Source organism: Micromesistius poutassou, assembly GCF_964030765.1.
Source record: "Micromesistius poutassou genome assembly, chromosome: 19".
NCBI classification, from domain to species: domain Eukaryota; kingdom Metazoa; phylum Chordata; class Actinopteri; order Gadiformes; family Gadidae; genus Micromesistius; species Micromesistius poutassou.
The window spans coordinates 5,397,062-5,422,828 of record NC_140289.1 but is presented as its reverse complement, the minus strand read 5'-3'; the positions used below and the strand labels follow the sequence as shown (position 1 = coordinate 5,422,828).

The window sequence follows — 25,767 nt, the reverse complement described above, 5'->3', positions numbered from 1 at the left end:
ACTGCCAGAATAAAGCCTCTCCTCAAAAAAAAAGAACTACAGACCGGTATCTCTTCTTTCATTCCTCTCTAAAACACTTGAACGTGCCATCTCTAACCAACTGTCCTCCTATCTCTCACATAACAACTTGCTTGACCCTCACCAGTCAGGCTTCAAGAAGGCACACTCCACTGAGACGGCTCTCCTCACGGTGACTCCCTCCATGCTGCCAGATCCTTGTCCCTCTCATCGGTTCTCATTCTCCTCGAGCTGTCCACAGCATTTGACATGGTGAACCACCAGATCCTCCTTGCCACTCTCGCCGAACTTGGCATTGCTGAATCGGCCCTATCCTGGTTCACATCTTACCTGTCGAATCGCCCCTATCAGGTCACATGGAATGGCTCCTTGTCCAAACCTTGCACACTTGACACTGGTGTCCCTCAAGGCTCTGTACTGGGGCCCCTTCTGTTCTCCCTCTATACCAGATCTCTAGGCTCTGTAATTACATCACAGTTTTTCATATCACTGCTATGCCGACGACACTCAGCTATTCCTCTCTTTCCCCTCCTCTGACAAAGCCTTGATTGCAACGCGCATATCTGAATGTCTGGCAGACGTCAGCACTTGGACGACTGCCCATCACCTGAGGCTTAACCTCAACAAGACTGAGCTCCTCCTAATACCGGGGAAAGATTGCCCACACTTGGACTTACTGGTCACTGTCGAGAACATCACTGTATCTCCGTCTCCAACTGCTAGAAACCTTGGTGTGGTGCCAGAAACCAGTTATGTTGCACCGCCAACATCACCGCAGTGGCCCGATCCTGCAGATTTGCACTTTAAAACATCCGCAGGATACGGCCCTTCCTCACAAGAGAAGCAGCTCAGCTTCTAGTCCAAGCGCTGGTCATCTCCCTCCTGGACTACTGCAACTCGCTCCTAGCTGGACTCCCGGTCTCTACTATTAAACTTTTGCAGCATATCCAGAACGCGGCAGCGCGCCTCATGTTCAACCTACCTAAATGTGACTCCCCTGTTTCGCCACCTCCACTGGCTCCCTGTAGTAGCCCGCATCAGATTCAAGATGATGGTACTGGCATACAAGGCGGTCGATGGAACTGCCCCAGCCTACCTCCAAGCCTTAGTCAAACCACACACCCCAGCTCGATCCCTCCGCTCAACTACCTCAGATGGACGTCTGGTACCCCCATCACTAAGAGCAACCAAAGGTCGATCAGCTAAATCACAACTCTTGTCTATCTTGGGACCACAGTGGTGGAACGAGCTCCCTGCTGATGTCAGGACCACAGAGTCGCTCACCAGCTTCCGCAAACAACTCAAAACCCACCTGTTCAGAGTTCACCTAGACTTCTACATAGCCACTCAGTCCCTTATTTGTCTGTTGCACTATTGTTTGTTGTACGTCCTGGCACTTAATGAACGTACTAAATGCAGGTTGTATTCATTCATTGTACTTAATTGTGTAGCATGTACTTAATTGTGTAGCATCTGCAGTAGCTAGCTATCACTGCTGTATACGGGGAATGGGGTTAGCCTGGCGATTGTTAGTACTTGCACTTGGTTCTATGAACATCTTTATTGTACCGATGGCGATATATTGTTTCACTTCTTATGACAAAAGTACTTATTGTAAGTCGCTTTGGATAAAAGCGTCTGCTAAATTCCCTAAATGTAAATGTAAATGTAAATGTTTCAGAAACAGGAAAAAGGATAAAATTCCACAGAGAGAGGAGAGACAGATGAATAAAGAGAAAGAAAGAGATAGACACTGAGCCTGGGCATGAGAGAGAATGAGTGACAGACAGACAGATACAGAGAGGCAGACAGAGAGTGAGAGAGAGGGAGGGGGGGGAAGAGAGAGAGGCAGACACACAGAGTGAGAAAGAGATGAAAGAGCATGTGTGCCCGAGATAGGGAGGGACAGAACAACAGACACATAGAGAGAGAGAGAGAGAGACTCAAAGACAAAGAGACAGACAGGGTTGCGAAAGCGAGACAGATAGAGAGGGAACATCATGTATGTGTGAACTTTGCAGCAGGAATTTGAGGGCATAATTAGTCAGAGTGAGTCCATGATTTCCCAGTTCTAAGCCATGATGTAGGGGGATTAGACAAAGTCTGACCTCCCTCTCCCCCTCCATTTCCTCCTCCAATCCCTCCCCAGAGTCAAAGTGTATCTGCCTCTTTGCCTCTCCCCCCTATCTCTCACTCTCCTTCCCCAGAATCAAACAAAGGACTGGCTTCGAAGTGAGATAAATGGCATTTCTCCATCAAAAACACAAAAAATTCTCCTTAAAGAAAAGACAGAAAACACCAGAATTTTAGTGTACAAACAAGAAATTACATTGAACGAATGTTACGAATCACAGTATGAACTTTGACCTTGGGCAAAGCTCCCCAGTGACTTGACACATTTCTGAAACAAATGTTCTTTGTATGTCTTTTCTACAAAATTTTGCTGCAAAATAAACATACTGCCATTAAATAAACCTTAAATTAATGTTCTTATCATTGCTATAACATTTTGAAATCCCATCAGAATCACCATCATTGATATGACATTGGCCAAATTGCTTTTTAATGGCTGTCCTCCTTGAGCACATTTACTTTATAATGACAGCGGCCAGGAAGTAAGTGTGCGTGTGTGTGTGTGTGTGCACATGTGTGTGCGTGGGCATGGGCGTGTGCGTGTGTTTGCGTGCGTACGCATGTATGTGTGTGTCTGCATGCGTGCGTGCATGTGTGTGTGGTGGTGTGTCAGGACCTGCAGGACGTTATTTAATGCATATTTAATGAGTCTGGGGAAACAACAGTCTGGTAGGGGGGTGTGGCCGGGTCAGAACCGGTCCACTGCCATGTCCAACCTCAAAAATTGCTACACTCTCAAAATATCATCCTTTCACGGAAAACTCAGCAAAATATAACCTGATGGAGCAAAAGTAAATCGGAAGTGGGAAGTGCATTCTGTTGGCCTTGACCCCTGCTCAATATAGTATTCAGAAAACCGGGGCAAGATGGAGTCTACTCCCAGCTTTGGAGGGTACTTGGGTTCAAGTCAGGAAAAATGTCTCCCTCCGTGACCTGCTGCCTGACGGCATGTACCTGAACACACTGTAAGTATCTTCGGTGAAAGTCTCTCTCTAAATTCTGAAGGAAAGCACCCCCAGTGCAGGCGAGTCGGTTACGGGCGAGGTGAGGGCCATGCGGGGGGGGGGGGGGGGGGAGAAAGCAGACACCAGATAGATCACCTCTCTAAATGGAACGCGGCCGCACTGCTGCCACGGCTTGAAAAATGTAACCCGTCTTTAAACGCCACGCTAGCGAGCGTTGTGCCTCAGTGAGCCGGGAGGGGCCCGGGTGTTTGACGCTGGCCGCGCCAATTCCATCAGCATTACTCTCTCTCACTCTGTTTCTCCCTCTCTCTATCGCTCGCTCTCTGGATAGATGGCTCAGGCCAGCATAATCCCCAGATTTGAGCAGCGAGACTAAAAGCAGTTCCATATTCTGCACATTAGAGACAAGGGGGCGGGCTCTAGCATGCTGACGTATATACTCTCTCTCTCTCCTCTGCCCTCTCGCCCTGCCTCTCCATCTCTCTCTCTTCTGCCCTCTCTCCGTATCTCGCAGTCTCCATTTTTCTCTCATCCTCCCGAGCACTCTCTGTCTCCCACCGCAGCTCACTCTTCTATCCACTCTTTTTGTCTCTCTCCATCTCTATACACACACCATTCATAATCACTTTGTTATCTCTCTCTCTCTCTCTCTCTCTCTCTCTCTCTCTCTCTCTCTCTCTCTCTCTCTCTCTCTCTCTCTCTCTCTCTCTCTCTCTCTCTCTCTCTCTCTCTCTCTCTCTCTCTCTCTCTCTCTCTCTCTCTCTCTCTCTCTCTCATATGCCCCTGAGCCCCTGCAGTGCATCACAATGACGTCACGACTGCCAGGGCAATAACCGCATTAATGACGTCCGAAACTCCCTTCAAAAAACTCCCTTCAACATTTAAACATGCAGAACCTCAGTTGATCCTTTCATACATTCATAGAGCAAAAAGAAAAAAGATCCCATAAATCATGTAACGCCCGGTCGCCCTGTTCATGAGGCCTGTGTGACCTTGCTCGTGTGTTCTTGTTTCATCGGAAAACTGTTGCGGAATAATTCCGGCATAATGAGGGAATGGATGATGGCTGCAGGCTGCAGTTTCCCGCTGTTTGCTCAATTGCACTCCAGCTTTGCAGACAGGCACTTGGCAACTTTTGCTGATGTTGTTGTTGTTGTTGTTGTTGCGGTTGTTGTTGGTTGAGATTTCAGATGAGCAAAAACACACAGCCCAGTAGCCATTGTAGCCATCCAGAAGTGAACATGCGTTCAGCGCGTCTAAACCAAGTGTCTACTCGTGGCTGAATTTGACACTAAGTGAGGTTACAGGGAAACGTTAAGTTAAATTAAAGTGAAAGTTAAATTTATTAGAGCGATATCGTTTCAGATAGCAATCATAATTATAGCTCAAGGAGCTGCGCACACACGTACACTGCACATGTGCACCGCACACACAGACACACACACATACACACGCACACACATAAACACACACAGCGTATCACATGAGTTTTTCATGAATGAATAATAAGGTTATACTCTGCATGATTATAAATGCAATTCACTGGGGCCGGCGATGTGACCTCATTTAAATGAGTCCCAATGTCACGTTAACTTTCTCTTACTCACAGTGAAACAACATAGCAGCACCGTGCTCAACCAAACAATCAACACAAGGCAACGCAACAAAATGTACAAAACACCACACACATAAATGTATACATACTTGTGGATACGCCTACCCACACATGGTGTACACGATACCCAACTCATGCTCTCCATCTCCACCGCGTCCAAAGACACCCAAAGACTCATACATCATCCACATTAGCTCATCCCAGTTCCGGGGAAATGTGTGCGACTTGTCTCCGCTCCTCTGCCCGTTCCACGACTGATTTCCCATCAGTCTCGTGGGCGGCAAAAAAAACAAAACACAGCAATCCCCCCGCTTCACACTGCAGAGCTAAGAACGCGGGGCCCTTTTTCATCACTCAGCTATGGGGACCCCCACCCCCCCGTTATCCGAGGTCTGCAGGAGTGCACGTATACTGTATAGAGCACGACTAATGAACCAGGGATGAAGGACGACTTATCACCCATCATCATCATCATCATCAGCATCATCATCATCGTTCTCCTCTATCGACCTGCGAAACCGAACCAGAAATCAAACACACACACGCGCAGCCACGCACACGTTATCTGACATACGCACACACACACACACACACACACACACACACACACACACACACACGTGATAAATTGCACGCCATTCGGGCAGCTTAAGGAGGAAGCGAGGGACACAAACTGGAAATGCAAAAGTGCAGAAGGAAGGGCTGTACCTTTGTTTCGCCCCACTGTGACGGAGCGGCGAGGGGAGGTCCATGAAGGGAAGAGGAAGAGGGGAGTGTTGTTTTCCACGCAGAAGGAGGAGAAGAAGAAGAAGGAGAAGGAGGAGAACAAAAGGAGAGGAGGGAAAGAAGGAAAAAACGGAGAGAGAGGGATATGCCTTTGTTAGTTCACAGTCAGCGTGGCGGTAAACCAATGCTTCTTCCACACCTAATCACTGACACTTATGCAAATGCCTCATCGCCGGGTGTTAGTGGAGGTGTAGGGGGGGAAGGGGGAGGGGGGGACTGCAAAGGTGCATGTGGCACACAGCATGCAAATTTCAACCATGCATGTCAACACACACACACACACACACACACACAGCATATACGTGTGCGCAACATTGAAGCAGGTGAAAAAATGAAGATGATGGATCACAGGTGATCGTCCCCAACTTGCTCGTTGTGGATTACATAAAAAATGGTCATGTGACCCTATTTAAATGACATGAACACTACTCCTCTTTGTGTGCATGTGTGTGTGTGTAGGTGTTTGTGTGGGGGTGATGTATAATATATAATATTTGAAGTATGTATATGAAGCCAGGGTGTAGGTGTGTGCAAGCACTCGTTTTATGTTTGCGATTATGAAGTGGCACATTTGCATATTCTTGCTCTCTCTCTCTCTCTCTCTCTCTCTCTCTCTCTCTCTCTCTCTCTCTCTCTCTCTCTCTCTCTCTCTCTCTCTCTCTCTCTCTCTCTCATGTTAGTCAATAGGCCTCTCTCTCTCTGTTCATATCTCCTTCTTAACTTGGCAATCATGATTGAGCGGTGTTCCGCCAACATGGCCACCATTTCCTTTTGCTTTCATTTGATTATTGCAGCTCACATGAAAAGAGCAAGACGATTATAATGATGAAGGGGATCCTGTAACATTGTGATCATGGTCTTGGTCTTGGCTCTTCCCTCTAGGCTAAGGTTACATTTCACAGTCTAGCCACCATCATATATCCCCACTCCCTAGGTTTTCTGTGTTTTTCCCTGTCTCCCCAGTCGGTTCAGGTCCAGGTAAGGAACGACTAAAGGGTAGGCGAGTGTCACTTCCCGTTAGTTGTGGGCAGTGAACCCCAGCATAGAAAAACGCACAGAAACCTGGTGGTAGAGTGCATGGGGAGAGAATTGACAGAGTGAGGGTGGGAGCAAAGAGACAGAATATGAGAGAGAGAGAGAGAGAGAGAGAGAGAGAGAGAGAGAGAGAGAGAGAGAGAGAGAGAGAGAGAGAGAGAGAGAGAGCAAGAGCAAGAGAGAGAGAGAGGAAGAGAGTGAGAGAGAGAAAAAGGCACAATGGATGAAGAGATGGACATGGATGGGGTGGGAGGGGGCTGTCATTGCTACTTGGATGAAACATGCTGTGTAGCCCCCCCCGCCCCCTCCACACCCCCCGTCCTGATGTTCTGCGGCAGCGACAACTGCAGGGGGTTAATCACAAAACACACTAACACACACACACACAGACAAGTGCCCATAGTCAGGGAGCTAGTAAACATTTTCCCACAGCACAACCGCAACCCTCCCCCTAGCCCGCCCGCCCCCCGACACAAACACAGAACAACAACAAATCGTGCAAATGAGAGAACTGCTGATCTTGAGAAAAGAAAGCGGGAGAGTGTAAGCATACCTTGCTCTGCCTTCAGGTGTGCCATGCCTTGAAAAGGAGAATCAGGGACAGAGACAGAGACAGAGAGAGAGAGAGAGAGAGAGCAATTGAAAAACACCCGCACACCAATACTGCATTGTATTGTAAATATGCATGCTTTGCATTCATGGCAAACCATGGCTAAACACAAACACACACTAATGACAAAGCTTTCTACTGTGGCTTCGAAAGCTTTGGTTAAGAATGTTAAAAAAGCCACGCAGTCATTGAACAATAACATTTGCTGTAATTATGTGAAATAATCTATTATTATGAGTCATTATTTTTAATTGACTGTTTTTGTTGTTATTAAAGCAATTTCATCAACCCAGTATATAATACAAAGGATTTCATAAAATCAGGGTTGAAGGTAGAGAACTTTCTTCCCTTTAAAAAACTAAATATATTTCCTTGTGCCTTGGAGACTCACCTGGTGTTCTCTGCACTGCTGTGGGAGGTCACAGACAGCAGGAAGGAAGGAGATAATTCTTGCATTAGCACCACACTGAAGCACAGTTTGCATGTGTACTAGTCATGCAAAACCAAGTACCAACTCACTACCATTATGACTTCCATGTAAAGGACCCAGAAGTGCCCTTTGACATGCCTGTTATCATATGAATAATTCAATCCATAATAAGAAAAAACCTGTGGAGAGGAACACAGTGAAATCAATCCAATCTGTCCCAGTGTTTCAGGGAGTCAGATTCACATTGTTATTTGGCAATCAAACAAAGACAAACAATCATTTTTCTACATTTTGTTTGAGGAATAAACCTAGAAAGACCTTCTATTTGTCGCACCACGTGTCTCACAGAGTGCCTCACACACGACCACCACACGCAGCGACGCGTAAATCCTCCAGAGAGGCGGAGGATTTACGGTGTAGTGAGGTTTGTGGATCACCTCGGACGCTCTCCCAGACCCATGTCCTCCTCCACCTTCTTCACCTCCTCCCGCCTCGTACGCCCCACCCCATCTCCACAACCTCTTCTTCTACCGCCTCCAACCCACACCTCTTTCAAGCCTCCATCTCCTCCTACAACTCCAACCCCCACCTTCTTCCCCTCCTCATGCCCCAACCTCCACTGTCATCGTATTCATTACCTCCTTGACCCCCATCCACTTCCCACTCTCCTCCCCATACTCCTCCTCTTCCACCCTCCACTCGACCTACGCCGTCTCCTCCTCCTCCCCTTTCAAGTCTTCCTCCTCCTCTTCCACCCACCACCTCCTCCTCCCTTTCCACCGTCCTCCTCATCCTCTTCCGCCATCCAACTCCACTCAACCTCGTCCTTATTCTCCTCCTCCTCCTCCTTTTTCACCATCCTCCTCCTCTTCCACCCATCACCTCCGCTCCACCTCCACCTTTTTTCTCCTCCTTGCCTTCCACGTCTTCCTCCTCCTCTTCCACCCTCCACCTCCACCTTCTCCTCCCTTTCCAGCCTCCACCTCCTCTCGACCTCCAGCACCTCCTCCCTCGCTCAACCGCTGACCCAAATCCATGCAGCCCCTACTGTGTTTGTGTTGGCTGAGAGGAATGCTCACAGCAGGGGGCTCTCCCTGGGTGCACGACGCAAAGGTTCGCTTGAATAAAAATTGGTTTAGAGTTGTTGGGAAGCCTTTTTTAGCTGGAGGCATACTCCATCACTCTCAGCAGAGGTTTTTAAGCCACGATCTTCCTTTTGGCCGAATCAAACGTGACGACTTGAGCGAAAGCGAATTTCCCTCCGACAAGGTTTGTGTGTGTGTGTGTGTGTGTGTGTGTGTGTGTGTGTGTGTGTGTGTGTGTGTGATTGTGTTTCTGTGTGTGATTGTGTTTGTGTGTAAGTGATTATGTATCTGTCTGTGTGTGCGTTTGATTTCTTGACAAATCAGAGCATAAACACAGAAGCAAGGTATTGCTCGAGTACATCACTGCCTTAGTGATGTACTTCTAAAATTGGGAATTATTTATTCACAATATAAAAAACATACATTTGACAATATCTTAGGATGTGGTATTTTGGGGGGTATTTCAAAATGCAAACGGGAGTAGAGTAAATATTATTCTTGTATGTCTTAAATTGTTAGATGCCTTGGCAATGTAAATGTAAATTTCCCATGGCAATAAGGTGCTTTGAATTGAGTTGTAATCCTTTGGTATTTCTGTCTTTGCATGTGCTTTGTGTGTATTCATGTGCGCATGCGTGTGTGTGTGCTTGTGTGTGTGTATCCATGTTCTATAGAGATAACTTCATGTTAACCTGCAGTACGTTCCGGTACGTTATGACACCCATCAGGACCGCAGTTATATTTAATGCGTTTGGCAGCCAGCCTGGAGCCGTTACAGCAGGGCTGCCATAAGCAGGCCCCGTCGACAGCAACAAGTGCAGACCAGAGGATATTAAAACAAATCTTAATAAAGGCAGACTGCATTACCACATATTAAGCACGGGCCGCTAATACATCATATCGGATTTGACTTGGACCTGGGGTGTGCCTTGCTCTGCAGCCGGGCCTCCACTGAGACAGCTGTTCCTCACACACACTTGTGTGAGTGTGTGTGAGGAACAGCGTGTGTGTGTGTGTGTGTGTGTGCGTGCGTGAGAGAGATTTCCTCCCTCTATTTGTCTTCTTGATTGCTTAAGGCTGTGGCGAGTGTACAGAGCTCCCTCGCTCTCTCTCTCTCTCCCCGTCTCTATCTCTCTCGCTCTCAAAATGGCCCCTGTTCCATTTTGAACTATGTTTCAAGAGGAGAGAGAGAAAAAGAGGGGGACACTGTATTAGGCCATAAGCTTTGTTTATATGTATTTAGTCTTTTTTTTTTTACGTGGACACCTTCAGAAAGCCCAAAATGGCCGCCGGCGCTCCTCCATGGTGAGACGATGTCATTGGTGGAGGAGTGGAAGGGCATGGGGGGAGGGGGTCGCTGTGGGGCGAGGGGAGCTAATCGCCGCCCATCGGACTGTGGCTCTGATCTGGCTCTCCAAAGCGAAAAGGATTGCGGTCTTCTGTATGTGTGTGTGTGTGTGTGTGTGTGTGTGTGTGTGTGTGTGTGTGTGTGTGTGTGTGTGTGTGTGTGTTCATGCATGGCAAGTATTCATTTGTGTGTGAATGTGTGTGTGTGTGTGTCTGCTCGGATCTGAAGTGTGCATGTGGTTATGTGTAAATTTGTCCTCTGTGAATGCATGCAAGTGTGTGTGTGTGTGTGTGTGTGTGTGTGTGTGTGTGTGTGTGTGTGTGTGTGTGTGTGTGTGTGTGTGTGTGTGTGTGCGCGCAATGTGTGGGAAGTGTTCATTTGCCCGTGCAGATAAAGCAGATTTTTCTTTGATGCGACAGCGTCCTGTGTAAGCCAACGTGGACGTGAGCACACGTGGTCTCGGCGTAATCCCCTTGCTCTATTTTACCAGCAGCACCGGCAGCAGCAGCAGCAGCAGCAGCAGCAGCAGCAGCAGCAAACGCCTCTCCCCGATCCAAAACACGAGTTCCAGCCTCTGCAGCATGACCGACACGTCCTCTCCGCTAGGATCCGTCTAGAGTCCCCACGCCATATTTATCCCCCCCCCCCCCTCACTTCCCCCTTACCGATTTTCTTTTTCTTTTTTTTTTTTGCCGCTGACCTACTTTTAGTCCTAAGATTATTGTAGCTGTCATTTTTTCATGTCTGTTTATTAATCCCCAAAGCTAAGCCCGAAGGCACCATTTCAGGACTGACTAAATAGTTTGCTTACTGCAGCATTCAATTACTGGCCATCCATCTGGTTGGGGAGTTACCATTATTTTATAAAACCAGGCCTGTATATACTTGAAGGGACTATATAAAATTGCAATTTTGTTAGATTTTTAATGGGATTAAAACATTTAATAATCATAGCACCTCGAAGCATTAACCTCCCAGATATCTGTAAAGGGGAAACGGTTAGATCTACATATTCAGGTCATTTAAACCCTATTAATAGTTAACACGTACATCTAGGGCGTTGTGCTAAATATGATAAGTTGAATTCAAAGTCTTTAGTTCAGCTGGCTGCTGCAGGGATCACTCTGTTTTTGAGATTATAACAAAGTTACAGAGAAGGACCACAAGACACCGTTGTGTGTTAGCGTGAGGCTAACATAGCTGAATGGTTTTGGTTGAATCAATGACTCAACATTTGTTTGCGAAACTCTTTATCATAATTTAATAAAGCAGGCGTGATACATTGGTACACAACCAAATGAACGCATGTAAAACCAGCATGATTAATATTTGATCATTACAGCTTTCCCAAACAAGAGAGCATTTTTTGGGCATGTTTTTCCTGTTTACTCTGACTCTGTGGCCTAGCAGGCTAGCAGGCTAGCATGTAGCATAAGGCTGGCTAAGCACTTCCCGGACCCCAGCTCGCCTCTTCACTCAGGCCGCCATCTGTCCACTTTAAAGAGTCGCTCCAGGCCTTGTAGCCCTGTGTTTGCGTGTGTGTGTTTGTTTGTGTGCATGTGTGGGTGCATAAGTGGGTGCTACATGTGTCTGCGTCTGGAATTAACATCTGCACAAGCCTTTGACCGTGCAGACAAATTCCACGTTAACACTTAACAGGTTAGATTGTGTGCGTTTCCTATTTGCTAAACTACAAGTATCAATAACAAAAAATGAATTGGCTGCCCAATTAATTTTATATTCATTAAATCCCAGATTTTGGCCGCTGCAATTTCCTTATGGTGAAAGGTCGCAATTTATTTAAATCTAAAAAAGAAAACAATTATTATATTATTAATTATTATTAATAACTAAAATACATCTGCTTTTGTAAACCGGTTACGTTAAAATCAGCAATTAGCATCTATTATCTTTTTGCATGCACAGTAGGCCCCACCGAATACTAATTGGATCAATAATTTCCTTAATCCCAATTAATAATAATAATTGCCATCATAATAAGAGTCACAATTCAAATCAAATCAAAGTCGTGCAGCCCTAGTAAGAATGATGAGCCGACACGTGGTCAACAAAACGTGTTACGGCGTTGCACAAACAGCTCTAATAATTGCATTAATAATAATAAAAGCAATAATAATAATAATAACCATAACCATAATAATCACAGTCGTAAAACCGCAATGCTGATAGCGGCAGGTTGGAATTCCCCGGCAAATTAGCCGTCTCAGGTTTTTTTTGGGGTTCCGTTTTATGATCTTGCTAATTATGACTTCCTGCTGTGTATCTACGTTCTGCAGCCCCGTGGGTTGGTGGAGGAAGATGAAGGAGGTGAAGGCCGGAGCACACGCATGGTCAACTGAAGAGCTACTCCTTCTGTTTACTCTCCGTGTTACTCTCTCTGACACACTCCTTCACTGGAGCTAATAAAGGGAAGACGGAGAGAGTGAGAGCCGTAGTGTGCGTGCGTGCGTGCGTGCGTGCGTGTGTGCGTGCGTGCGTGCGTACGAGTACTTGGCCATTGGAGGGCTTTCATCTCAAAACAGGTCTCTTGGTACAAATTGGGGTACAATCAGCCTCTGGTAAATGTGCTTTTTGCTTTTGTTTTTGCCTCAGGCTGAGTGGGGTGTGGTCTCTCTCTCTCTCTCTCTCTCTCTCCCCCTCTCTCTCTCTCACAAGGGCTTGCCGGCCTGTGGTTCCAAGAGCTAATGTCCTGGAACCATGAAGAGTGACCTCACATACACCCAACCCCCCCCAAACCCCCACCCGTCGTGCATGAGTGTGCCTGCTCCTCCCAGTGGGGTCATGTGACGGCGTCCTGCACGGCGCCACGGGCTAGAGCACGGACGATGATAACTGCTTCAGCCGAGCAGTGGGTGAAACGCTGTTTACGAAACGCAACGACGGCATGCCCAACGTATGGGAAACAGTCCTTTATTATTATTTTAATTTCACGGTTATAATGGTTAAATCCAAACCAGAAGGCTTTTAAATGCGTGCACGCACATTTTATACAGTGAGCATTCCTCCCTCCCTGCCTCCCTTTTGTTTATTTTCAAAATGGAGTCAACCCCCCCCCCCCCCCCCCCCCGAATCAACCCTTCTGCCACGTCAGTCTGATTCAAGCCAACAGGAAGTGGGTCAGCGGTGGAGGATGTTGGACATGGGTCTGTTAACACACAGCCACCCGCTACATTCACAAAGAGATGCATAAAATGGGGAAGGAGGGAAGAGTGTGTCGAAATAGAAGATTCCAGAAAAAATATGGCTGTCGAACATGGCTGGAAAGCCTGCCATCATCAAATGTAGTATACTAATACTAAGTGTGCACATGTGTGTGTGTGTGCGTTTGTCTGTGCGTGCGTGTGTGTGTGTGTTACGTGCACATATGTGTTTGTATTCATGGGTGATATTATGTGTCATTTATTCGAGATCCGCGATTTCAGAGAATGAAGACAGAGAGGAGAACAGCATTTCTCCGACGTACAACACCTCCATTGTGAGGGGACCACAACAGAACACCTTATCTCTGTCTCTGCTACCTATACAGAAAGGACCTCAGCCAGAGAAACCGAGACGAGGAGGCAGAAGAGAAAAGAATGTTTCTCATTCACACGTTGTCTACCTTGGGATCCGCGCACCACCTATTCAAACCAGAAAACACAACTGAATGCTGTCATTTGTGTCGTGTTCATTTTATCAGCAATTATCATAGTTTACCTCTCTGTCGTTAAATAACAAACTGTGGAGGGAAGGAACACATTAAAGGCACAACAAAATGCTTATCTGAAGGAAAACCAGCATGGGGTCTTAATAGCAACTACCCACACAGAGATATGCACAAAAATAAAAAGTTTCATGGCTTATGTTCTGGTGTTGCATTATTTAAATAGCAAATACAACAAATGTATGATTTTGCTTTCTTTTGAATTGACGTTGAACTGAACTGAAAATGATCTGACACAGTTGTTGAATAAAACACTTAATTCCAAATGGTAACAAACATTACTTTGGTATGAATGTTAAATCAAAAGGAATGTTTACGTCAAAAAGATGTACATCCCATGCTGTCTTAGAGGATCACACTGTAACCTAATTGTACTGTTTATAACCGGTTTAAAAACACACATTTTGAAACATAGGCAGTAATAATGTTATCACTCCTGGCTGACGAAAAAAAAACTGCTTTCGGATCATCCAAAAAACTTGAAACCACTGTCAGAATTGAACTCACAAGTACTCGCATCAATAATTAACACTATCATCAAAAACAAAGAAAACAGCTGAATCAGCTCCGGAGTGAGCCTTACCTTCAGTGCAGTAGCGCCCCATGTATGCCGTCTTGGAGCAGTCGCAGTAGGGCTCCCCGTCGGCCAGAGAGCAGCTCCCCCCGTTCTCGCAGGGGTTCTCCGTGCACAGGCCCAGCAGATCCAAGCGCACCTTCTGACTGTTGATCAACCTGGGCGCCCCGCTGCCGTAGCTCAGCTCCCGGATAATCCCCCTGAACGGCGGCAGCTGTCCCACGGACGGCAGGGTGATGGCCGACATGCGGATGTCCCCCGGCAGCCCGCCCAGGAACAGGTCACTGACGATCTTCATGAAGTGCCGCTGGGGCCGCACCTCGTCCGCCTTGGAGACCCCGTCCAGGGTGAGCGCTGTGCGCAGGTTGTCGCGCCCGATGGCCAGGAAGTGCCAGCGGCTGTCGTTCACCGCCTTGTCGGACGTGATGGTGGTCTCGGCGCAGTCGATGCTGAAGTGCAGCTGCAGCCGGCCGCCCGCCACCGCCAGCAGCAGGAAGTCGCAGTAGCCGCCGTCGTCGAAGTACAGGACCAGCCCGTCGGGCGCGGAGGTCTTGAACTGGAATGTGAGGTCGCTCCGGCTGCTGGCGTCCCAGCGCATGTAGCGGGCCCACTGGCCCTCGGCGCCGGTGAACTCCAGGGCGCCGCTCAAGCCCAGCGTGCCGGCCAGCGCCACGGCCAGCAGCGGCAGGAGGAGGCCCGAAAGGCGACAGGAATTCATGTTGGCAAACGGTATCACGATCCGGTGTGTGGGGAAGGGGAGGGGGGTTTGAATTGGATATAGATCCTCAAAGTGATAATAACATCAGGTTATTTTAATTTTTTGTGCTATTGCTTCTTGGGCTTATCTGCTGTTGAGGTATATTCCATGTGCTATGTCGGCGGTCTACACTGGAGCGCAATATCCGTTTTCTTGGCTTTTTTTTTGCAGTGGCGGATGAAGATCTAATGTCGATAATGGACCGAATATATTGTTTCTCCACCAAGGGTACTTCAAAGATGGCCGGATAAAATAACCAATTTCCACGTAGCGTGCACAGGTATGAGCCCAAGGAAATAGCTGATCCTCTGTGTTTTTCGGTCAGTGGTTCAGAGCTGGGTCTGTTGGGTTTGCGCTTAGGCGACTGCCTGGGTTGAAGCACAAAGCCTCCATCTTTGGTCCGGATCCATATCCATTCCCCATGGTGGAATCACCTACAGGAGGATATGAATGATAGTCAATATAATAACCAATAAAAATACAATCAAACAGTATACCAGAATTATACTGAAATAATATTAATATTACTGTAACATATACTGGCACACTGTAAAAATGCAGCAGTTACTATAGTACTGTACTGGTCAATATTTAATAATATATATTATTTATTCATTGTACTCAAAGGAAACTTCTTCTTCGTTACCCACAGTCAGCCTTTGTGACTGTGCTCATATGAACAATGCATACTTGATAAATTACATAAACATTAAATATACCATTGCATATAAGACCCCACAGCATATCAGCATAATCCATTCACACATCACACTTATCACTGTTAGTGTGAAAATTATTTATGGAAGAGCTGCTACTCATGAATCAGGTGTCAGTGAACTCCATTACCCAGAAGCACTGGCGTAATGGAGTTCATTTTAAACTGGAGAAATCTGGAATGTTCTATTAAAATACTGAGAATAGTAATGTTAGTGACAGAAATTTGGCAGTTTAGTCCAGCATAAATTAAGTATGCCCATTATACATTATCTTTACACAGTTTTACAAGAATAGTAAAGCAAAGCCGTGTCTTTCACGTCACTGTTAACACTGTTTATAAAGAAAGACAACAAAACATTTGCAGTGTTTAAAAATAAAAATAAAAGTTCAGCCCATTATTGCCTCGTCATGCTATAACGCACTCTATGTGCGTTACAGCATGACCAGGCCACTCCACTCCAAACTAAAACAACTTCCAGAACCCTGATGAATCAAACTAATCGCCACTAAATATACCCTCATGGATATCCCACTCCAGGCATTGGAAAAACTTTGCGTCCTGACCGAGAAAGCCTGCTAACATTTCCTTTTTTAGTATTTTACTACTCTATCAAACACACGGATCAAATAACCGTGAGCGACTACAGCGAGACATGGAGGATAGCCGGTGCAGATGTGTTGTTGGCATAACACCGCGACAGCCGGATATCCAGTGTAGCGCTGAACCGGCGCTGTTTGAATTAGCTCAATAAACCTACAGATAATTCAGCCCGGGCGAAACCCTAGCTGCGGGAGCACACACAGACTCTTTCCCCGTGCGTTTGCCCTTGCGTTTGTTTGGCCGGTTAGGTCGCTTTTTTTGTTTTCCCCGCAGACAAAAGGCCTCGTCCCATCGTGGCAGTGGTGGAGGAGTGTGCAACACAATAGGCCTTTTAACCACCTGCCTTGAATAGTTAATGTTGCTGCAGCATGCGAGCTATTGAGTTCTAGTAAGCGATACCTGCTCTGAAGGCAGCCGTGTTCAGGCCTGCGTGTCTGCTGCATGTGTGTATGGCTGTGTGTGTGTGTGTGTGTGTGTGTGTGTGTGTGTGTGTGTGTGTGTGTGCACCTGCATGGATGCTCTCTGGTGTGTCTTTTGGCTTGTGCGTACATAGAGTTTGTAGATTTTAATCTGCTTGCTTTCGCTGGTTGCCTTTATTGGAGTGTGTTAAGAAAGTGTGTGTGTGTGTGTGTGTGTGTGTGTGTGTGTGTGTGTGTGTGTGTGTGTATGCCCCCCTGACACAATGCTGCGGTCAAATCACGGTGTTCATCTTAGCGGTGACTCTGCAAGGTTAAAAGGTTGAGTGTAAGGGCTTAAGATATCTCCTGCCATGTGCAGTTAACCCATGTCCAGACAACAGACACACACACACACACACACACACACACACACACAAAGACTGATTACATCTAGGTGGACCTCTCGTCTTCAAAAGGACCCCGACTCCATCATCCATGGAACCGGAGATCCGGCGTGCTATGAAAATGACTTCTACTGTCTATTCAATTAGCCTCCCTGGTTGGATTCCCTCGCCTGGGGATCAGGTGCTTGCTATGACTCATTGATTTCATAACAGACATGATGTTAACGTGTGTCGACCACACTGCTTCTTATGGAAGGATGCGGCTGCAATGATACCAAAACTATCAAAACTATAGACTGATAGCCAAGTAGCTTTAACATGAATGGCAAATAAGGACATGTCCTTGGCTTGTGTGTGTGTGTGTGTGTGTGTGTGTGTGTGTGTGTGTGTGTGTGTGTGTGTGTGTGTGTGTGTGTGTGTGTGTGTGTGTGTGTGTGTGTGTGTGTGTGTGGTGCAAGTGTGTGTGTGTGTGTGTGTGTGTCTGTTGTGCAAGTGTGTGTTTGTTATTTGAATATTATACAGGACTTGTTGTCAGTCAGTCATTCGGGCAGTCGGTATGAACTGAGACATTGATCTGGTGGCCCATTTGCCCACCACTAATGTCAACATTGTCACCCTGCATTAGATCTCACACTGTGTCCTGCGAAACGTCCATTTAGATTTGGTTGACGGACACCCTTGTCTTCACCTTGTACAGTTTATCACCACAAAACATCCTCCTACAGCTGTGCGATGGAAACACTGTCAAGTTAAACGGCTTTTGTCCTACCTATTGGCAACTTGTCGTCGTTCTGTCAATGCCAGAGGCGAGACACTCGTGACGTCGATCCTCACTAAAGAGACGCGTTGAATTAAATGGATTGGTACCTATCCACCGATGAGGTGGACGGAACACGACAGTAGACTAGAGTGTGTATAAATTTGCCGTAGTCCTCATAAAGTTAATTATGCCAGTCGAAGCACATATTTTCCAGGATATATACAGGCTGAATTATTAAAGAGAGTAGCAGTTGACCAGCAGCAGCACGCGATACCATAGACTCCTCCGGGCCATTAATGATGCATACCGTGCTGCTGTTGTAGATTTATGGACACAGACCCAAATGTAACTTCCATCTTCGACCACATATCCTAGTAGGCTAGTTGTGCCCCCTGTGGCCCTCTGACAGTCTATCACACAAGCTTCGGCCGATGGGGACGGTTTAGTTTGACATCAATCACACACCAGGGGCCCCCGCGGCACTTTTACGCTTCGACTGCGCGCATACACCCCCCCCAGCTGGAGCACAGGTTCCGGTGGCCAATTGGTCCAAGCAGAAACACAGGGACGACTTATTGTGCGATAATATGGCGAAGCACACTATTGTATGTATAGAGGCACGATGATAAACGAGATTCCCCTTAATGACTGTTAAAGTCCAGCGGACTTGAATCCATAGCCAAGACTGCTGGACCACATTTACGCAATGGTAGTGCAACAGCCAGAATGATCATATAGCTTATCCGGTAGTGGCTCGAATAATCCATGGTGTTAATACATGCTGCACGCTGAACCCCGGATAGCTTCTTACACCAGTTTAATATCCACCCAGCCACTAGGAGATCACGATGCATCCACACACATGCGTTAAACGCCGATTTGTTCTCCAATTGTCATTTTCCAAACACACGGTGTGATGCCAGATCGTTTGGAGTGCTGTATCGAATAAATGCTATGAAAATGTCGGGTCGGACTGCTAACTTACGGAAAGAAAATACAAATTTGGTCAAGTTTTGTGCTTTTTTTTTGACCGCTCATGCAAAATTGGTCTTGCAGCGCGTCCATATGGCGTGATGTGGGATTCGACCACGACTCAGTGGTCTGAAACTTTGAGCCATCATACGCACGTTTTAAAAATAATAACGATTGACCTTTTATGCTGGTTTCACGGCATAAACAGTCCTTAGTTGGGTTTGCTATACAGAGCGAACGAAACAGCGAGTTAAACAGTTCAGCATTTTGCCCACAACCCTTTCAATCTCCTTAACCAACCTCTCTATTTCAGAAACTCACCCGATTTTACAGCAATGCCACACACACACACACACACACACACACACACACACACACACACACACACACACACACACACACACACACACACACACACACACACACACACACACACACACACAGCAAACCACCCCAAAAACTTAATCCCCGGGTTGCTCACCATCATCAAAATTTAACGAGTCAACTTACCTCTATAGAAAAAATAACCCTCATATTCTTCAACGGTGCAATTGGAGTAATAACAGTATTCCCAAGGAGAAATCAAAAATTAAAAAAAGAGATGGGTTCGAATCAACTAAAGATGATCAGGCTCTGCCCAGTAGGACCATGAGAGGGATGGAGAAGGAGAGTCGAGGTGGTCAGAAGGTTATTCTAGTATTATGGTTGTCTAGTTGCGCAGCAGCGTTCTTCCCTCTGCCGTGTCTGTGTGAACGCGCATCTCTCAGCTCGGCTCTCTCGGAGCGACTGGCGGGACTCGGACCGGATTCACCCACACTCGGCGCTCTAGCCCAACCCCCTTTACTCACTCCAGGGGCTGACAATCATTTACGATCATTCCCGTTTCCAGGCCCAACAGCCAGCAGCCACGCGCATTAGAAATGCAGTGAGTGCGCTCTGCCCTGCGGGCAACTCATATCGCGTCGTTGTCGACTCTGTTGTTTCAAAATATGACGTTCCATTTCGCCATGTTATGCCATATGGATTTGTTCCTGTACATGTATTCTACATTGTTGTGAAAAAGCAGTGGCCGCATCTGTTAGGGGTAGGAATGAAACACGTGTCTTCTCGTATTGTGGTTGATGAGCTTCACTACTTAACGGCAACGTAACGTAACGTAACGCGTTTTAATGGCTGCAAGAGAGTCCGTCGCAAGTGGCGAACATACACGGATGCTGTCCAATGTACTGAATCACGCAGGAGACTGGAACTGGGAATTGCCAACACACTTTTCTTTGTGCTTTGTAATAATAATAATAATAATTGATTGAATTTATAGCGCTTTTCTGGACACTCAAAGACGCTTTACAGTGAAGGGGGGACCTCACCAACCAACTGTGTACGTATGTGTGTTTTTACTATGTGTATACTTAACACAATTTTACACATTCTTTACACAAAGTATATGCATAATAATTGAACCCAATTAAAAAGACTACATTTCCCACTCTCTTTAACACTGATGTTGCGAGTTTGATGTGCAGATGGCAAGGTTCGGATCACATGACATGAACTAGAACATGACACGCAGTGTTCCTGACACACAGGCATACATATATGTACACATACACACTTGTTGCATAGCCCCAAAACCCTCACACACAAACACACACACACACACACACACACACACACAGCCACACGCACACGCACACTTTCTCTGCTCTGAATTATGCTTATAGCACTTATAGCAGTCCACAGCCATAAGCTTCTCCCTTGGGCCATGGGTCCTATGAAGAGTTCTACTCATAGTCCCAAACCATCAGCAGAGAAGCTTCTAGTCCTCCATGGGCTGTGTGTGTGTGTGTGTGTGTGTGTGTGTGTGTGTGTGTGTGTGTGTGTGTGTGTGTGTGTGTGTGTGTGTGTGTGTGTGTGTGGAGAAAGGTGACACTACCCTGCCAGCCATCTCCCTATTGTACTCATGACCGCTTTGTATCTGCAGCTGCAACCCGTGTACACGCGATCATGTGTCTTTGATTGTGTGTCAATATGTGCATCTTTGTGTGTATGTGTGTGTATGTTGGGTTAGTGTACATGTCTATGGATGTGTGTGTGTGTGTGTGTGTGTCAGTGTGTGCCTGTGTTAGGGTGATGTTACTGTGCATGTGTGTTTGTTTATAAGTGTGCATGTGTGTGTATATCTGTGTGTGTGTGTGTGTGTGTGCACGTGCCTGTCTGTATGTTTGTGTGTGTGTGTGTGTGTGTGTGTGCATGTGTGTTTCAATGTGTGTATGGATGTATGTACGCATGTCAAAAAGCCTGCATATTCGATTTTATTTGCACAACACCTCCTTACTAAACAACATTGATGTGCACACACCAGATGGATACACACACACACACACACACACACACACACACAACCACACACACACTCGCACCCCCACACAAAGTGCCTAGTCATACTTTACTGCTGTCACTAATTGCATTAACTTTGCTCAAAGTCCAGCTGCCGGCCTGTCCTGCCTTATGGAGACAACTTGACTGTTAGTAGGTCAAAATGATTACACAAGGACATCTAGATAGATACCAATTTAGCCATGTTTAGTCCCAAACAGGCCCCCCATCTCTGCCTCATAATGGACACTCGTTCATCTCCTGTGTTACTCATCCCAAGGCACACACAAACACAAACACACACTTGCGACCACTGCTGCGGCCTTCGGATGTGAGACAAGATACAGACTTGAATAGACTCGGATGAATAGACTAAAAGATGTAACCGGGATGAAACACAGTCGATAAGCAGACAATATTGTATGGTAAATGTTACTGTGATGTAGTCATAATCAGCCAGGGACTGGGGTGTGCTGAGGAGGGGGGGGGGGGGGTTGGGCTGGGGAGGAGAACAGACGATGAGGGTAAATGATAAGGGACATGTAGATGGCTGTATAGGATCCGATCTGTATACAGGAAACCTATGGGGAGGGTAGGGGGAGAGGAAGAGAGAGAGAGAGAGAGAGGCTGGTTATTCTGACTCAGACACTGCAGTTCACCTGAAAGAAGAGAGGGAGGAAAGGTGAGATGAAAATACAGAGGGAGAGAAAGGTAAGGAAGTTGAACAGAAAGAAAAAGAAGAGAAGGAAGGAGGAAGGGAAGGGAGGGAGGGAGAAAGAGACAGAATGAAAGAACAAAACAAAAAATAAAGTAATATAGACACAAAGAAGGCCAGACATTTTTTTAATAAGAAAGAACTAAGAAAGAAAGGTAAATAAGGTGAAGAAGGAAATTATTTTGGCAAATACAGAAATAAAGATAGAAGGAAGAGAGAAAAAGGCAGGAGATGAACAGGGAAGGAAGAGCAAACCGAAGATTGAACCAAAGAAATATATATGGAAAGGAAGGGAGCGAGGACAGTGTTTATTACAGTGACAGGGTACCTGAATATTTCCAACAGAGCTCCCTGGAGCTTATGGGTAGATCATTCAGTCGACAGGCAGTAAATGAGGCACCATAGAGTTGCATTAAATTCTGCGGTCGCGCCGTGACAGTGGGACCAAGATAGAAGCACTAAATCTCTCAAGGTTTTTCATCCCAATGGACACTATTTTATCGACACAAAATGTGCATATTGCGAGTGCCAGTGTATTGCACTTGATAAAATCATCATGACTTAGTGGGCCTACCGGCACAAATCAATAGAGGGACCGAATGAACGTCAGCTCAGGGGAAGATATGTCTTAAAGATACGATAATTATATATATATTCACCCACAAGCTGCCTCTTCACTTTCTATTCCAACACACAATGACACACTATTTCTTTATCCAAATGTACAATTTATTTCCAGACCTAAATCCACCAGAACAGGACACAAAAGTGTTAATGGTAATGGATGCTATTCGATGAGTCACTACATTCATCAACTTTTGATTTCATACGCCCTTTTGAGCCCACACTATTACTCTTGTATCATGAATGGTTAAAATATATTTCGATGCTAGTCCAATATGTCCAATGTTGTGCAATAGACCCTTTTCCCAGAGATGTCATCGAAGGACAAACACAGGGGTCACACACAACACTAATTATCATTAATTACGATTAATTATCTTTTCCCCTGGTACATTGGACAGATTTTTAGAACCAAACTGAGAAGTTTAAATTTGCAGTGCATTCCTACTTTAAGATCCAGGTGTGGGACGGGTGCTAATTGTGGCACCATGGAGATGCACTCCAAGAGGCTCTTAAAGTCCTTTTATTGTCAGAGTATGAATGTTATTCACCCCACCCCAAGGACATCTGCACACACCTGCACACACCACCACAAAGTCACATGCAACACAGGACAAAGCGGTGGATTTATTACCACATTATCTGTTCGATCTTTTATGGGATTCTCATTTTTCAATTTAGTTTTACAGTAGCAGTGCGTAATCTGTCATATATTCAATGTGCAAGCAGTTAGCAGTAGTTACAGTTTTTCACAATTGCTTAAACACATTTCCTGATAGACTACCTCACTTTCTCAAAACCCTTAACACAAATCTCAAAACTCACACACAAAATGCAAAATCGTACACTTCTCTTGCAAAAGCACACTTTGCCCTCAAAACAGTGTTAACTGGTCACTAAATGGTATTTTCTTTTCAAATGACAAACACATACATCATATGAGTAGACATTTCTAAGCACCCATTGAACACTGTTGTGCAGAATGGAAAACACTATAGTATGAATGGAAAACACTATATGAATGCTTTGTCAGTATTATGCTGTTGCATGTTCAGTGTTGCAATGTCACCTGTTGGATGTAGAATATTACCATATAATGTTTTTACGTATATTCAAATAGAAAACAACACACAATACTTTACAGTAACAACAAATACTGAATTTTTATCCAAAATGTGCAGTCTACTATAAATCACAGCAAACAGGATGAAAACAGGATGAAATGAACAGAAAATAGGCAATACTGTAAACAAAACATCTGAATGAATGAATGAATAAATGAATGAATGAATGAATGATCGAATTAATGCATTTTTATTGGTCATAACCAAAGGGTAGGGCAGAAGCTTCAGCTTATATCAAGCCCCCCCTTCTCACATTAACAAACAAATGTCATACATACAGTGTGTTTGCATATACATGCATACATTTACATACATAAATACATACACATACACATAAGGGTCAATACTTATATCCATTAAATTGCCACCATTAGATGGATAATATCCTAAATAATGATCATGATGATGTTCATCATCATCACCATTATCAACATTCTCATAGAGTGATACTACTCAATGTCTGTACTGTGTCATGTCTTTCTTCTGTGACCCTTCTATAGCAAATTGCAGATTGCTAATTCAGCTTGCACAACAGCCTTTGGAGTTTAGAAATGTGATTGGCAGTGTGTTCTGTGTGAACACCAAGAGAGGGAATTCAGGAAGAATGTGCAAGATATAGAGAATTGTGTGTAGTGTTGTGAAAAATGTGTGGTTTGGAATGGGAATCTGAGTCTAAAGCAGAAAATGTGCTTGGAGTTCAACAGAATTGGTTTTGCAGTTGGTACATGAGTTTCAGGTTGTGCACATTGTGTCTGATGTTCAAATTAATGTGTTTAAACTATTGTGAAAAACTGTAATAAAGTGCCAGGCTGCGAATTCGAATGGGCATACTCAAATATATATAATCCCCCCCCCCCCCCCATTAAAAAACATGGAGGGGATTATATCAATTAGAATATCACATATGTATGGAAAAGGTATGATAAGAATTAAGATACATACACAACCAAAAATCCGTATGCAAGAAAAAAAATTTTTTTAAATGACACATGCACAATCAACAATCATTAACGATCACTTCAGGTCATTTTCGTCTCAATGCAGAATGTTTTGTGGAAGACACTCTCTCCCACCCTCACCGTAACTTTACAGTTTATTTATATTTATTCACAGCATCACCTCCAAGCCCCATGAATCCAGAATGACGTGCACTCAGCCGGGAGCAGGGAAGTATCTCTTTAAGTCTAGCTTCCCTGACAATTTATCTAGACAGACAAAGTTGTTGGCAAAGCTCTGGTACCACCTGGCCACTGGGACGGTCTGACACCTGGCCGCGGCCACTCATGTGATACATAAGTGCCTCAGACTTCAGCCAGATGGTATAGTAACGGGAGAGAGACAGGGGGTAGGAGAGATGGGGAGAGAGAGAGAGAGCTGGATAGAGACATGGAGAGAGAGAGAGAGAGAGAGAGAGAGAGAGAGAGAGAGAGACATGGAGTGAGACACAGGGAGTAAGAGAGATGGAGAGAGAGAGAGAGAGAGAGAACTGGAGAGAGAGAGAGAGAGAGAGAGAGAGAGAGAGAGAGCTGGAGGGAGAGATGGAAAGAGTCAGACATGGAGAGAGAGAGCTTGAGGGAGAGATGGAAAGAGACAGAGATGGAGAGAGGGAGAGAGTGAATGGGAGAGAGGGATAAGAGAAAGTGCGATAGAGGCAGAGTGAGAGGGAAAGGGAGAGATAAGTGATAGAGAAAGCAAGCGAGAGAACTATATAAAGTGAGAATAGGATGAGAAGGAGGAAGCAGGGGAAACAAGCTCACACATCTATAGTCTAGCGCACAATGTCACGCCAAGACCTAGACACACACATTCGACCGGCCCCATTGACACAGCTTAAGAACATCGCCACACAAATAATTCATGAAAGCCAGACGCAAGGTGGAGGACTTGCATGCACGAATGCAAACACACACACACACACACACACACACACACACACACACAGTATATACATATACGTTTTAACACACAAAACAAACACAAAACAAGAAGAACAGTA

General features: G+C 45.6%; 1 protein-coding gene across 1 annotated transcript in view; it reads right to left on the bottom strand.

Annotated features, from left to right (window-relative positions):
• The window catches only part of nrxn3b (neurexin 3b), a gene marked incomplete at both ends in the record, with an annotated part of 279,821 nt that extends 264,780 nt beyond the window's left edge, over positions 1 to 15,041 (bottom strand). Inside the window, 3 exons of the mRNA XM_084484264.1 lie at positions 7,106 to 7,132; positions 7,554 to 7,571; positions 14,333 to 15,041. Coding sequence (XP_084340390.1) covers positions 7,106 to 7,132; positions 7,554 to 7,571; positions 14,333 to 15,041 — 754 coding nt within the window. The remainder of the gene's footprint in view (positions 1 to 7,105; positions 7,133 to 7,553; positions 7,572 to 14,332) is intronic.
• Positions 15,042 to 25,767: the final 10,726 nt, after the last annotated feature.